At 42.8% G+C, this 15,989-nt stretch overlaps 1 protein-coding gene across 1 annotated transcript in view; it reads right to left on the reverse strand.

The window, feature by feature from the left end:
• Nucleotides 1-3,170: 3,170 nt before the first annotated feature.
• The window catches only part of LOC115624040 (protein slit), a 54,416-nt gene continuing 41,597 nt past the window's right edge, over nt 3,171-15,989 (reverse strand). Inside the window, 2 exon segments of the mRNA XM_030518621.1 lie at nt 3,171-5,755; nt 15,064-15,403. Of these exon segments, the coding sequence (XP_030374481.1) occupies nt 3,193-5,496 (2,304 nt within the window). The 5' untranslated portion in view covers nt 5,497-5,755; nt 15,064-15,403 and the 3' untranslated portion in view covers nt 3,171-3,192.

The following is a 15,989-nucleotide window of genomic DNA, read 5'->3' on the forward strand; positions in this document are numbered from 1 at the left end:
GCACCTCTGTACGATGTGGGCATATAGAGGAACATACTTGTATTAGTGAGCCTCAGCCTCGCCCCGTCGTCGGCTACCAAGGACATGTGCATATGCGACATTAGCGTACAACGCAAACAACGTACACACAATTAGAAGAATTAACGGTAGTTAGGTAGTTAGGAAACAATAACAACAACAGAAGAGCATGCAGGCGACTTGTTGGCAAGAACGTCAGTCGTTCTTGTTTCTGCTGCTTGTAAGGTTGTTGGTGAGTGCACTTCAGTACCCGAGTGTGTGCTGCCGGCTGTTGTTGCCACAACTTATTGGCCACAACGTGGCAACTTATTAGGCAAAGCCGCAAAGGTTGTTAATTGTTAGCTTCTATCACAAGACTCAGGTACAAGATATCTGGAGCCAGTACGCTCAGGGAAATATGTAACTAACTAGGCTTTATTGTGGACCACTTTCTTGAAAGACTACATTTAATCAATCCCAAAAGTGGAGTAGACGCACAAAACTAGCTAGAGTTCTCTGCATTTAAAATATTTACTGAGAATACGCCCTCAATTCATTGATTCTTATGTATCAACAAACGAAACTCAATATTAGTAATATTTGAATATATAGTACTATGTAGAATTACTTTGAGCAGAGTTTCTTTGGGGCTTTATCTAATATTGCAGATAGATGTGCAAATCTTAGATCAAAAACTCTTTATACTATAAGGAAAATCAATTTCTAGAACAAGGACAGCCCAGTCGAGGACTGAACTTTTAGTAAAAACAAAAATGTAATAAATGTTCTTCAACTGTGGTAAAGCTATACAGATTTTTGGATTTTTACAAAAAGTGTTTTTATTCTTACAATGCATTGTAAACATTGCAATCTTTTACTACGAAGAAATTTAATGCACAGTATTCTTTACGAAAAATACTCCATTCTCCTGCTGATTGTTCACTATCGCATACTTTTTCTCGTATTCTTCCAAAAAACGCAAATCTATCAATAAATTTCATTATTTTTAACGTCGCGTCGTGAGATATGACAACAAAGATTGTATTGTTAACGAAAGACGGTTCAATGGTAACAATATAATATTGTAGTCTATTATACAGTATACTTGAGAGGTGCACTCAATCAAAAACAGACTGATAGATGAACTCGTCTGATCGTTCAGATATGAATATACCAATTCACTTTTATGTGTTAAAATTGTTCATGCAAACCCCAATGGATTCCTTCAGTAACTAATTACACCGATTTATCAGTAGTTCAATATGTTAAGTTTGTGATTTATTTGTGTTATCGTCTAGCTGTTGAACATTTTGCAGTTTACATTGGATTTAATTCGTTTAATCGTAATTTAATTGCTATGAATTAAAGTTTCTTGAATGCTTGTTTTGTTTTTTGTTTCTGTTCACTGCGTTTCATAGTCGATGATGTCATTTGGTTGCTTTTAGTTACTAATATTAATGTTTATATGATGCAGCATTTTAGACGCCTTTTGTTTAACTATGCTTCCCTTGTAATTTGCTCATTGCTTAGGCATACGAAATTTATCAAATTTGTAATATATGTATTTGTGTGGTATATTATATAGTCGTATGTACTTGTAACTAGTTATAAAATTGTGTCAATTTGTTTTGTTCGTATTTTGAAATGCTGGAAGTATGCACTGAACTTACGATAATTAAGTTTTAATTTATTCTCTTTAGGTTACTTTGAACTCCCTTGTATTAGTTTTGCATTTGTTCCGTTACATTTGTTTTAAATATATTTACAACTTTTTCAATAAAACTACTCTAGGCAAATTTGCAAGCAATGTGGTGTTGCAACCACACAGAAATAAAATAAACAGGAGAAGATGTTACAGTCAAGCAAGTCCGACCATTAAATACCCTGTACCCAACAGAAATCTTTTCAATACTAAACTCTGGCGTGGGATTTAAGAATTGAAGTCGATCAGGTTTTAAACATAACCAAAATCCAAGTGTTAGCCCAGACAGGTAGACGGACGGACATGGCTAGATTGATTCGCCGCGTCATGCTGATCAAGAAAGAGTATAGTGGGTACATACCCATTTTTCAGTTCAGGTATAGGGTATAAAACTCGGCCGGCTGGCTAACAAACCAAAAAAAATAAAAGCAACTCATGAATACATTTTTTCGATCATAGCTTTTTATTTACACAGTATTCTGCATTTATTTATGATTCGCACTCATATTTGCAATTTGTAGTACACTTGTATGTGAATATTACGTAGTAGTATGTATTTGCATAATTTTTTCTATATTCTTTTTAGATGCTCGATACACGTCAGTATGCATATCGTAAACTATTGATTATTTATTAATTCAATAAGTAATAAATTCATTTTTTGTCATGACTATTACCTATAAAAATCGTGTGATTGTGAGTACTTGTTGCTATTTTTCTGAATTTTTGTTTGTGGCAGCATGCTTCTACTATTTGATGTAGAACTCGCTTTTATTGTGTGGCTGGTTCAGTGTATACTTGGATTCGCAACGTACTTACTTATTATTAAATACATACATACATAGTTTAAATGACTTGTCCTTAAGTGCGAAAATAACCGCCTCTCCCAATTTAGATACATTTCAAATTGTATACATTGCTCATTACGCAGATTTAGAGTTATCAGTGTAGGTTTCATTTTTGATATACACGTATATTTACAGGAATTAAATGTTAGAAAAAACTTAAAAGTTAAGATCACTGAACCTGAACAAATAGTATACCAAGCACAGTGTTGGTAAACATGTCAAGTTGTGCGCACAAATATGTACAAAGCTTTCGCACGTCTACAATTAAATGCTAATTTATACAGAATAGATATAAACATCGTTTCTCGTATGTGTAGTGCCATAAACGTCGAATCCTCATGCGGCAAGTCGCTCAGCAGCCTCCAAATCGCAGAAGATAGCTTACCATTTAGTTTGCCTTCTCCTTGGCTCCTTCTGCCTCTGCCTCCGCCTATCTAAACTTAAATATTCATAAACTAATTCGTAATTGGTTGCTTTGCTTACTAAATTAAAGTAACACATTTTGCAGTGGCTGCCCAACGTACATTCGCGTTCATAGCCCCCTCAGCCCTTGTAGAAATGGTGCATTTCGATATCCGTGTCCAGGCCCATTGCTGCGCTCAAGGGTGTGGTGCGGCCCAGAGTGCCGCACGACTTTAGCGTATATCAGTGATACCTACGCAGACTCCCGTTGTTGTTGCCACCCGCCACATTATGGTTGTTGTTGGACATCATGGTCAAATTGTTATTGTTGTTGTTGTTAAAGGAGCGCCTGCCAGTGGTGTTGCCATGTACTAAGGCCACACCGACCCCGTTGCGCAGCGGCAATGCCGGAGGCGGGGGCGTTGGTGCGGGAGGTGGTGGCATATCATGATCGAGAGGAAGCGAGTAGTGGGAGTTGTTATGGATATAGCCGTCGGTCATGGCGTCGCAGGGCTTGGCGTAGCCTCCATTGTGGTTGAAATGGTCTTGCGTTAGGCGAATCGCCAGCGGCTGACTGTAGTGGGACAGCGTGCTCTCCTGCATTGCCTGACGTTTGGCCAGGTGACGAGGTAAGGAGGCATTAAGTGGCTTGCCGCCGTTGGCTAGCTTGCGCATGTCCTGCTCAGAGTAGTGCGGATGAGGGCTTGGGCGTGGTACCGTCGTCGCTAACGGCGTTGTGCTGTTGTTGGTCATATAGTGGATGTGGCTAAGTTGGGCGAAGGATGTGTGCGCGTCAACGGAGCTGGGCACTTGCAATTGCTGAAGAGCAGGCTTGTGACATGCTGCTGCTCCCCGACCCCCCCGAAGTTGAGGTGGGGGCGGCGCTTCTAGCTAGAGCTCAGTGACCGGTATAGACCGTGTGTACTGCGACTGGGAGGCGGCGTTGTAACTGCCTAGGCAAGGATATGGTGTCGTAGGATGCACGCCCCCGCAGCTAGGCGATGGGCGTCCCATATATTCCTCGTCGGAGAAGGTTTTCTGGTACTCCCGCTCTTTGCGACCCAGCGCCGAGTGCCCCTTGAGCGCTTCGCGAATCCGCTTTCGACAGGTATAGACTATCAGAGCCAGTGCTGTAATGACCGCAGCACAGACCATTACCAATACGCCAATAATGGCTTGCTTGCTTGCTGCTCCATGGGTGCAACCCAGCAATGGTTCAGAGAGCTGGATAAGTTGTAGCTCGCGTACGTTGGTCGGATAAGCACATAAAACGGGTGCGAACTGGCTGCTGGAATTCTTGCTTATGAGGAGGTTGCGCAGCCACAGCAGCTGACAGTCGCATACAAAGGGATTCTCCGAAAGGTCCAGTATCTGCAAGTCTTCCCAAGGAATTAGGCCTTCGGCCAGCGTGCTCAACTGGTTTTCCTTGAGCACTACAGTACTAAGGTGCGGCAAGCCACCGAGAGCATTGGAATGAAGCTCACTCAACTGCTTATTGGAAGACAACGTCAAGTGCTCCAGGTTCGTGTTCGATGTAAAGGCGCCGCTTTCCACGCGACGCAGCCGCTGTGCACCTGTAATTTCCAGCTGCCTCAATTCGCGCAGACCTGCAAAAGCATCCGCCGCTATGACTTCAAAGTCATTCTGTCCTAGTGATAGGTGCTCCAAACGGGCCAAGCGCTCAAGAGCTTTTGTAGGCACCGCTAAGAGACGGTTGTCCGAAAGATCCAAGTAGCGCAAGCCTTCCAAGCCTCTGAAAGCCTCGCTGGAGATGTTGTGCAGTCCCGCACCGTTTAGGTCCAAGCGTGTGAGACCTTTCAGATCCTGAAAAGCACCCGCCGGTATGGTAACGAACGAATTGGTGCCCAAAAAGAGTTCTGCAAGACTGGGCAGTGCCTGGAATGTGACGTCTGAAGGTACAGTTGTCAACATGTTGTCGTCGAGGTAGAGAACGCGTAAGTTGACCAGACCGTCCAATGCGTGAGCGTCGATGTGGCTAATGCGGTTCTGCCCGAGGTTCAGCTCCGCCAGCTTTGTCATTCCCGCAAAGGTACCATATTCCAGCTCGGCGAGCAGATTTCCGCGTAGGTTAAGCACACTGATGGTGGACAGGCCTTTGAACGTCTTATTGCTCACCTGACCGATCTTGTTGTGGTTGAGGTGCAGCTCCTGTAGCTTGCTCTGGAATGCAAACGTGCGCTGCGGTATTGTGACCAGGTCATTGAAAGACAGGTCGAGAAACGAAAGTTGTGTGTAGAATTGCATGGAGGAGTCTATGGACTTGATCTTGTTGTTCTTGATGACCAACCGCTCGATTGATGGATTCAGCGTGATGGGCAACACATCGAGCGTCCCCACGCCGCATTTGACCATCAACGTGTCGTCGTCACATTCGCAGCCATTTGGACAATTGGCCAGGCCATTTGCCGACGGTAGGGGAACCGCGAGTCCAACAATCAGCAGCGCCAGTGTCGATGTGGCAATGGCCGACATCGCCGCTAACGGCGGTCGTCGCCGTCCCCTGCTGGGGTTGCCGCCGTATCTCATTAAGCTATGTGGCACTTCTACCGCCGCTCGTGCGCTTTGTCCGGCGTTCTTTGTGCCGTACCGACTGCAGTTGTTGTTTCTGTTGTTACTGGTGGGCAGCCTGAATTGCCGTGACTGTCGTCCTGCGGGCTGTCCTGCTAGGGCAGTTTATGCTATTGCTTATTCTGTAGGTTTGGAACGTTTTAGCCGGGTTTGCCAATGGCTTTCGAATTGAATGTCCGACATCCGTAGCCGCAGTCTGCTGCTGTAGCTTTTTAGCCTGAAAAGAGAGTAAAAACAAGAAGGGAAGAAGGTTTTAATATGTTCGCTTGCAATTGATTTTCCATTAGGGCTTAGATATATGCACTGCCATTGTCTTTGTAGTAAGTCGGCAATGAGAGAGCTTGGAAATTAGCAAATAAAGACAAAACAACAAATTTGACAAATATTTAGGAAGGGGAATTAAGGCCAGAGCATATCGCAATGTATAGCCTGCAACTAAATGTAAGACACAAAAGTAAATAGTATATTCGAGTACATACATACTTATATTTGATCAATATGACTAAACACGTAGATGTAGCCACCTCCGTCTCTCTGGCAGTCTGTGTCAAAGCAATGATCTTTCAAAGTATAAGAGCTTGGTGCTCGATTCTCCTAGGTCGGAGAAACATAAGCATAGGAACGTTTTGTATATTTCATATTTTGTTACATTCATTTAATTAATTGAAATGAAAATATAGCTTTAATTTCCTTTTGTCGCAGTAGGTTCAATTTTTGTTGTTGAGTTGATAGCTTCCATTTTGAGTTACTAAAGTGTTTCAGAGAGTTTCAACATACCGGTTTGCCTGTTGAGCCAACCAGCGAATAATAATCATGAACCCTGTGCGTCAATGCCTTCTACAATGTAGCCCAAAGTCAGCTCCATGTACCACCTTAGGAAAAATCCCCTAGGCCCGACCAAAGATATGCCACATTGTTTGCCGAAACTTAAAGAACAACTTGCACTTCGTTTGCCTTAGGACAATTTAAGAGAAAGCGCGGCACGAAAGTGGCAAACAAAACTTAATTTAGCGCACCACTGTGAGAAGTTCAAGGATGCCAAAGGATATTGGGACACTCACACATGAGCCCAAACGGGCTATAAAATAAATAAAACAAAAAAGAAAATATACGAGTATATGTATATACATATAGAATACTTTTTTTTGGGGCAGCCCACACACACATTGACAAATAAAAATAAAGGAAAAACTTCATCAACGTCTCGTTCCCACTTCTTCTTTCACAGTCCTTTACCTTTTTCATATTTTTAAACTAAAGGCGGGTGATGGGGGGTGTGAGAGGAGTGGGCTTAGTGGTTGCTGACTCGATGGTTGTGGCCCCAAAGGCGCTATGAAAATAATCATAGATGTGGGTCATACTTCAGAGCAGGCGGATTGTTTATGCTTTTGTTATGCGCTCAATGCGCCAAAAAGGATAACAGCCGTTATAGCTGCCGACGTAGCCGTTGCCGCTCTGGGCGACTCAACTCAGAAGTCGAGTCGAGTCGAGTCGACTTGACTCTCGTTTTTATTATGTAAATATCACATAAACACCCGGGAGCAAGTCAAGCGCAATCATATGAAAGAACGCCACAAAAAAGAGCGCAGCAGTCGCCTCTGCTCCCTCTGCCAACCCATCATTATAATGCATATGCCATAAAGCAACTTGTTGAGGCGGGACAGCGACGAAGTCAACGATGGAGACGATGTAGGATATGCTGAAAGTCTGGCGGAGTCGACTTTTTGGCAACAAAGCACACAACTGACAACAATTTGGATATGCATGAAGTTAGGCACAAAGGACCCAACTGGACGACCCTCCTATTGTTTACAGACACGACATACAGGGCAGCTGTTCAGACACCCAGTTAACACGCAGTTTGACGAGTGCATGTGAGCCCTGCCCTCGGTGTGTAAAAATCAAATTTAAATTGCTAAAACGCCGCATAAATGGCCAAAACAAAAACAACGGGTACGCAGAGGACCGAAGGATGTGATGAAGGTGGGGAAAATGTGGACCGAGATGGCTCTGAGCCTCCGGCCGTTTACTTGTCGCTTTCCAATGAAGTGCTAAGAACCTTTCCGCCGTATAAGCACGTGGAGTTCTCGATTCTATCCAAAGAGATGCAATTAAGTAAATTTCTAGCCTTCGGGAACTAGCTTCATGTGTCCGGGGAAACGTATTCAAATAAAAGCAGGAAAACTAATTTTATTAAAATTTCAATTTCGCCACAGAACGAATTTCGTGAATGTTGATGCTACGCGGGATTTTGATATCACATGAGAGGAATATTTCTTTCAACAAAATATATAAATAAACTTTTGAACAACCAACAGACACACTTATTCTACAGCCCGCGTTATTGAACATTATTAACATAATTGCATGTGCTCCATGTCATTCATAAATTCATATTTTTTTTAAAATACGAATATGTACTAATGGGATGGTAATTATTGGTATTGGAAGAGCCGGTTCCACGAGCAGTAACAACCTGCTTCAATATCAACAAACTACATACATATATACTCGTACATATATGAGTGCATCGATTTCTGAACATATACATTTCTCTGGAAATGGCCTCTGAGATTTTTTTATTATGGTTACACGACCGATTTAATTCCTTGCCATTGCTGTGAGCGTTTTTTCAACAGTAGCAACATATATTTGGCGGCTTCATAGTCCAGCCGAAATGGTTATAAATGTTTGGCTGTCAGTTGAACAGTAGCTCTGGCAAAGCCCATCCTCCCTGTCAAAAAAGTCGTCCATTGTATTTATTTGTCTGTCTTGTGTCGGGTGGTTGTTCCCAGTTGGCTAGTATGGTTAGTTTTGCTTTCAAGTCTGCGCTATGACTTCCGTTGGTTGTCCACCAGCGCCACGCCATTGCAGACCCCTTTCGGAATCATCCCCCATTACGGCACTACGGCATTACGGCATTGCCGCTCTCATTTTAGCCTTCACACTTTGTTGGGCTTATTGTTTAGCTTTAGTCCGCTGGCTTGACTGTCTGCCAAGCCAGCCTGGTCTGTAGGGTCTGCCGGCCTGTGTCCGGGTTAGAGGTTTGACAATTTGCCAAGAAAAACTTTTTGTAGCAGAGCTTTTGGGCCGTGGCTAAATTGGAAAATAAATGCATGTTTTTGATTTAATACGAGGCGGGCTGCAGCAGGACTGCAACTGTTCCCGGGGAGTGTTGGGGAGTTGAGCAATTGTCACAAGTTTGAAGTCCTTTCAACAGTCCTAGTTCTTAAGGCCATCAATGGGCAGTGCAATGCAGAATGTACAACACTTCCGACTAGCTGTAATTATAAGCGATCAATATTTAAATTTCAATACTTTCTCTCTTTGGCAGTTCTACATAAACTATGTAAGTGAGCAATGTATGTTACTAGGAAAATGCATAATATTTCAATGTGACACCAGATAGCCCCACTCAGTCCCTTTACCTTTCCCTTTCCCTTTCTTGCCAACTCTCTCTCTTAATGTTATTTATATGACAATTTCGCTTGAGCACGCGTTAAAATATCGCCGGCAATATTTTATGCGCTCGCTCATGTTTTTCAGAGCACCCCATCGCCCATCAAATTCCAACGCCCCTTCGCTATGATAAACTTGGCAAATTTATCCTACTTTGTGCCATATGTCTTTTGGTACAGTTTGCGAAGCTCGGGACGTCAACGGCGCACTGTTTGCACAGTTTACAATTTCAGTTTGTAGTTGAACGAACGTCGAACGCCGCGTACCATACTATACTATATGTATGTGTGTATGTATGTACATATGTATACGTAATACGTTGTATCTTCGAGATGCTTTTGTTGGCGTAGCTAAACAAGCGCCCTACAACAGTCTAATATTTGCAATGCGAAGCACAACAACACAGAGCAACAACAATGCCAATGCTGGAGTCAACAGCAAAGGCGGCGACTTAAAAAAGTTGAAGCGCTCACGCACGTTGCAGCTTGGGTAGCTGAAGGCTGTGGGGCACGAATGGTGGCAGTGGCAGCCAGTCGTCTGTGAAATAGAAAACGAAACATTGATAGTGCAAGAAAGCGATGTGGGGGTAACAGATGGGCGGGGAAAGAATGCGAATGGATATAACCCACAAATGTGCTTTCGTGCATTTTCTTTCCTGTTTGCCATATTAAGGCACTTGCTACGGATTGGTAGCAAGTTAGGATCACAAATGACTCATTTTATACTCGTACTCGTGAACAATTGCCAACCCGTTAGCCACACACAAGGCTGCCATCGTACTAATTGCGCACCCCTCTTAATTTTCCACCTCCACTTCAAACTTCATCAAAATCTGTAATCCTAAGAAAAGTTTTTTTTGTGTCTTTCGTCTCCGCGCGCTGGGATTATTTGCTGGAGGGTATTTTCCTGTCGGGCTAACTCCACTCTAGCACTCTCTATGATTTGTTTGTCAGCTTCTATCCGCAAGATATGCCTACGCGAGTACGAGTTTGTAATTTCAAAGCAGAAACATGAATGTAAATACATAGTGTAGGATTTTCAAAGTATTTTCCATTTCATACTGGCTATTGTTTATTTAAATTATGTTTGATTTAAGTTAGGTATTGGCCGGGGCCGGGAATCAAAGATGGCCTTTTGGGGCAGTATTCTAGAAACTCACCCTCGCCAAAGTTTGGCAGAACTCGAAAAAGCAGCGAATTGGCATCGCAAGAAAGTAAAGAGTTATGCCCCAGGCAGCCATAAAGAGACCCAAATATTTTACATTTAAACGACCGCAAGCGAAGGGGGTGCTGGTACTAGTTTTGTGTTCATGCGTGTGTTTGTGTTGAAGTGTGGGGAGGGCTAGGAGATGGTACTAGAGAAGACTAGACGACGTCGCCATTTGTGCCATCATTCTTGGCCGCATGCCCATATTTGGGCGACGGTGGCACAAACGACTGCGTCGAGAACGACGCCGACGACGGCGCAAGGTCGCCGATAGGAAAACTTGTTACCTACTTTTGCCTTTCGACCCGACCCCGATCCTGACTCACTTGGCGTCTTTATCGCTATCGTCGCTGGCGTCGTCTACTTTAAGTCCAAGGCAAAGTTATATGCGGTCTACAGAGCCAGACCAGCAGACTATAAATCCACGCTATTGATCCTTGGTATATGTCTTAAACAAATTTATATGGCAAACGGAAAAGTAGGTGGCCCACACATCCACACACATACACATTCGCACACTCGTACACTCGTACACTCTCGCTGCAATCCGGGGTTAGTTTTTGAAATACGCGCATTTGGCGCAGCCGTTTGGGCCCCAATCCCTCTGTTTTGGCGCCGTAACAGCATGTCGAACATAAAGTTTGCACAGTTGGAGATTTGGCTGTAAGAATATGGAGCAACGTTTAGTGCAGTGGGCTTTAAAATTAAGCGTGCGAAATTTTTAGTGCCCTGGCTTAGTTGGCAGTTGAGTCGGGAGTGGGAGCTCTACAAACATTTTGATAGCAAACAAAGCTGGGTGTTTGCTTTGCAAGTATGGGTTGCGGCATCCACTTTGTTTGAGGGCCATTAGAAGTGTGGAAAGACTTATGGGCAAATTTCCATTGGTTGCTAGGTGGATTTTCCCCTTTCCTGACAAACTTTTAGAACTTTCCCCATAATTTCCTCGGCTGCTTATCGGCAAAAGTCAGCCAACAAATCTGATTTGTATTAAACTTAAGCACAAAGCAGCGCAAACAAAAAGGTAAGACAGTAACTTGTAGCTGAATTAAAACGCGATGAAATTTCGGATGGGACATCCGGCCAGATAAAAACGCAGCAGAAAACACTCACAAAGGATTTGCTCCGGACTGCCACTCCACTTCGGAGGGTTTAACAGAACTTTTGTTTGTTGGCAGCTACACGACTCTAATAGTACCTACAATAAGGTTGAGTACGAGGACGAAAACGTAGACAATTGGACGATTTTGTTGACACCGCCGGTGGCATTGTACCGAAGCAAAGGCTGCAACGCGTAACGGAAAGGGGGACTTGCAACATGCAACGTTGCAGCTCTTCTAGCTTTGGCCAACTGGGCTGACCGCGTGGCGTGCCGAACTATAAATCTTTGGAAATCGCGCGCACAAAGTGCGCCACAAAATGTTGAAAATTACGCGGTAAAAGGTGCCCAGGACGTGCAAAGTAAAAGGCAACCAAAGCGACAGGAGGGGGAGACAACAATCTAATGGGGCAGCTTACAATGTTGTAGGTAGGTAGCCCCGTGCAGGATTACCCTATGCAAGGGGTGGCAGGATCTGAGGCTAGCATACAGCATAAGACTAGTGGACGCGAATATTTACTGCGCTTTAAATTTAGTCCCACAGTTGCGGTGATTTAGTTGACCTGCTTGAAAGGGGCACAGTGGGATAGGCTTGAAGAGCAACGACACAGCAAGAAGAAATTAACTGTCATCTGTAACTTGAAACACATTGGTGTTTTGAGAAATGTTGAACAGACACTCTGTTGCAATCACATCATCTTCCAGCGATGCTTCGCTTTAAAAGTCACAAATTTGATCTAAACAGCGATCGTTTTAGAACACTCCATGCTTTTGCTCTCGGAGATGATCCAACACAAGCTTTTTATTGGAAACCTATTTACTTAAATATATTGCAACCATTTATCTAATGGTGTTTCACTACTTGAGGGTGAAAGATAAGATGGGACAAAGCATTGCTATATTGCTATTACTTGTATTATAATAGCATAAGAGTAAAAGTAGAAGGTAGCTGGTTCTAGATTTAGGATTACAGTTTGTAAAATACAGTCATCAACTGATTTGGAAAGAAGAATATGGCCAAAGATTATAGTCGGCCATTACTCGAGTAATTTTCGAGATATTTGAATATATTGCAGACTTATATAGTGAACCTATTTCACTATCCCTTGGCAGTACAAGTATTATGGCTTATGGGCTTGTGCCTACTGTGCAAAAAATGTACCATATTGCTTGCATTTGCTTTTAAAATTCAGCAATTCAACATAACACAACGACGACCCCGTCTACCACAAACTCTGCCCTCAGCAACCCACACCGGCACCATCGCATTACTCAGAACCGTCACCCTCCCCTCCACCGTTGAGTTTAACAAGAAGCGAGGAAAGCCGCAGTGGCGGCCTGGAACGTTACATACGAGTTTGCATGTGGATAGTCGGGGTTTCTGCTTTAAACAGTGCCATTGTTTATGAACATGCCGTGTGGGGAGTGGGGCAACGGCCGAAGGATGTATGCTCACATACACTTACACACACACACACACACACACATACACACACACTCATGCAGGGCAGGCCAGACCAGACCAGACTCATTTAAAGAGTCTGCTCTGGCGAGACCTCGGCATGAGTAAAGCGCGACGGCGAAATTTATGCGAAGAATGCAGCAGCAATATGTGCAACAGCAGTCGCAACAACAACTACAACAAATCGGACTCCACCATCTCCAAATCCAACCACATGGTGTGTGCCGTGTAGCATGTCGGAAGCCGCCAAAAGGACCAGCATGAACGCTGTTTTCTCCCTTTTTACATAAAGCACAAGACTTTTTTTGCTGGAGCAATGGTGGGCACATATTTTACGAAGCAGTGTAGCGCAGGGAAATATTTAAAATTTTAAGGCCCAATCGGGCGTCTGAATAAGCAGGCTTAAACGATCCCAGGTGAGGTCATTGGTCCTGCCGGCCATTGGCGTTTCTGATAGGTGGCCTTTCAAAGCATACTTAAGACTTTATTTGTTTCCAATGTTTCACTCAATTTTCTCACTCTTATGTTTTTAAAAGATTATTGTATTCGAAAATGTACCTAAAATCAATTATTTATAAATTGCATTCTTTTTACCCAATTTTCTTCTTAATGCACAGCTCAGGTTTCAGACAACTTGTTGATTTACAAAGAATTAGGTCATATGTAAAGTAATGGCCACAACTGTCGATTTTTCACACATTCGCTGAAGCCATTTTTTCCACCTTTCAGTTCGAATTTTTCAAAACCAATTCTAATTCTGCTCACCTACTTTGTGAAAAGAATTGCAGCTTATTAACTCTTACCGGGTTATGATGTGATAGCCAATCAGTAAGGCAATAAGCTAGCCAGGATAAACTGTTTTAAAAACAAATGTATATAGATATGTTTTTTTTTTATGTCGCCACAAACCCGACATGGCTCAATAATTCTTACAACTTGCTAATGTTCAGCTGCAACAGCAACTCAATTGAAAATCTTTTGCTATTCCAGGTCAACTTTAAAGAGCTTAAGTAATATTAATCACCCAAAGGTTCAAGAAGTAACCCGAAATCGGTTGCTTGCTCTTCCCTCGCCGCTCCCCCTACCTTTCGCCATTCAAGCTGCCACAGCCATTGTTGCATGGTCGATTGTTTAATGACGCAAGTAATTGCAACTGCAGAGCGAAGACTTGAGCTAAGGAGCTGAGCAGCGGCCGCTCTGACCATTACGATACATAGAAAGGCAACTGGAACTGCACACAAGGGAGCGACTTAATGAAAACCAAACAATAACAACAATAACAACAACAGCAACAACAAAGATGGCGAGGCGGCAGTAACAATAATTCAAAGTCGGTCAACTGTGCAGTGGAAAACGTCTCTTGGATCGAGTGAGTTGACTCGAGTGGCACCGCATGCCAACATGCCAGCATGTAACATGCAACATGGAACATGGAACATGCAACTTGCAGCAATAATTGATAAACGAACAGATGTACAAGTGTTTAAATGAATGAATGATGGGGAATGAGCTGCCAGTTGAGCGCTTGCATTTGAAGTCTGACATTATGTCGCAGACGAAAATTTATTTGCACGACCATTATTCGTATCAATGAAACCATGATGGCCACTCAACACTCAATTGAACGTGAAAATTAACAGAAATCAATTGATTTATTTACCAACCATACGGCACTGCACTGCAGAGTTTGTGTTTGAGGACAACAATTTTGCTTGGGCTTAATTGAAAACTGTAATTAAATTAATCGCCGATGGGAGCAGCAGAAGATCACTGCAATTTGTATAACTCGGCAAACAAAATACACTAATTACGTAAATGCCTGCTTAACCGGAGGGAGTAGGCGTTCTGCCTAATTGGCGATCCCTACTTAATGGTCCGGCTGAGTTGCAGTTACTTGAAGCGTGGCTGAAGAGTGCCAGATGGATCCGATAATTGTCTCGCAATTCTCAAAGACATTGAGGCGCACCAACCGGAGACAAAGTAGCCTAAGTACTGTCCATTAAAGAAATCTGTCGATCTCTTGTGGTCTTCAGAGCTACAAACAGGACATTCAACACGATTCCGGCGATATTATGTTCGCTCTGCCTCCGCCGGACCCCCCTTCTCTTCAACCTCTAGCATTTGCATTGTTTCATGATAATTGAATTGATATTGAAAACGCGCCAATAGCTGTCAATCAGGCGTGAAAAACCGTCGGCCATTGTTTCAATTAATTGCTATGCATTTAGCAAATAAATGCCAACATCAAGGCGTATTAAATATACTATTGTAGCAGTAATGTAAACAGTTTCGATTTTATTACCTTTAATTGACTTTTCAGCGCTGTTAAATAATCCACAATGTCAGGGGCAGAGGCAGAGGCAGAGGCTGCGTCTATGGCTCTGTCGCTGATGACGATGCTGGCGGCGACGACAGCGACAGCGATAACGTCAGCGTCAGTGACGTCACCATTTAAAAATTAGTGTATTTGGTTGTGTATCGCTCATTAACGTTTAACAATTGAAAATGCGTGTCTGCGCTTCCTTTCACTCAACTGTGCGAGTTCGGTTTGCCTTTAACACCTTTACTGCGCCAATTTCGAATTCAATTCCACCGGCGGAACTCTGTTGTCAAACATATTGTGTGTTGTTGTTGTTATTGAACTGCAATGAGAAAAGTGGGTGTAAAAAATGAATTATTTATTAAATATGCAGTGGCCGTAAATTGTTAATAATATCGCAGTCATGCCAGCAATTTATGAACGAGCTTATAAATAAACGGAACAAAGCATTTTCAATGGATGTGAATTATTTTTTCCGTCCGTATGCATTTTAATTTATTTATGTTAATATTGTAAATGGTCCAATTGCGTAGCCGTAAACAGTGACAGAGCGAGCGTTTCAAAATCGTCCCGCGTTTAGGAAAATCTCAACTCATGAGATTTCTGGAACCTATTCCGATCTTTATGAAAGTGATGATAGTAGGTCCGCAACTCTGGTTAGCCACTCATTAAGCTGGCAAGGCGACAAAGTATAAGAAGCAACATAGCTAGTCGTACAATGTTCAACTCATTTCGAAATATTGGATTTTTAATATATATTCATATTTTCGTGTGATAGAAATGGCAACCGAATGTCGAATGTTCCTTTTTTGTTTATTTAAATGAATTCTTAGCTAAACGGAAATAAATCTAAAGAAAACTGCAAATTCCAATTGTTCCGCTACATACATCACTATTTGTTGATTTAT

This window comes from Scaptodrosophila lebanonensis, unplaced genomic scaffold, assembly GCF_003285725.1.
Source record: "Scaptodrosophila lebanonensis strain 11010-0011.00,11010-0021.00 unplaced genomic scaffold, SlebRS2 tig00000001-arrow-pilon, whole genome shotgun sequence".
Classification (NCBI taxonomy): Eukaryota; Metazoa; Arthropoda; class Insecta; order Diptera; family Drosophilidae; genus Scaptodrosophila; species Scaptodrosophila lebanonensis.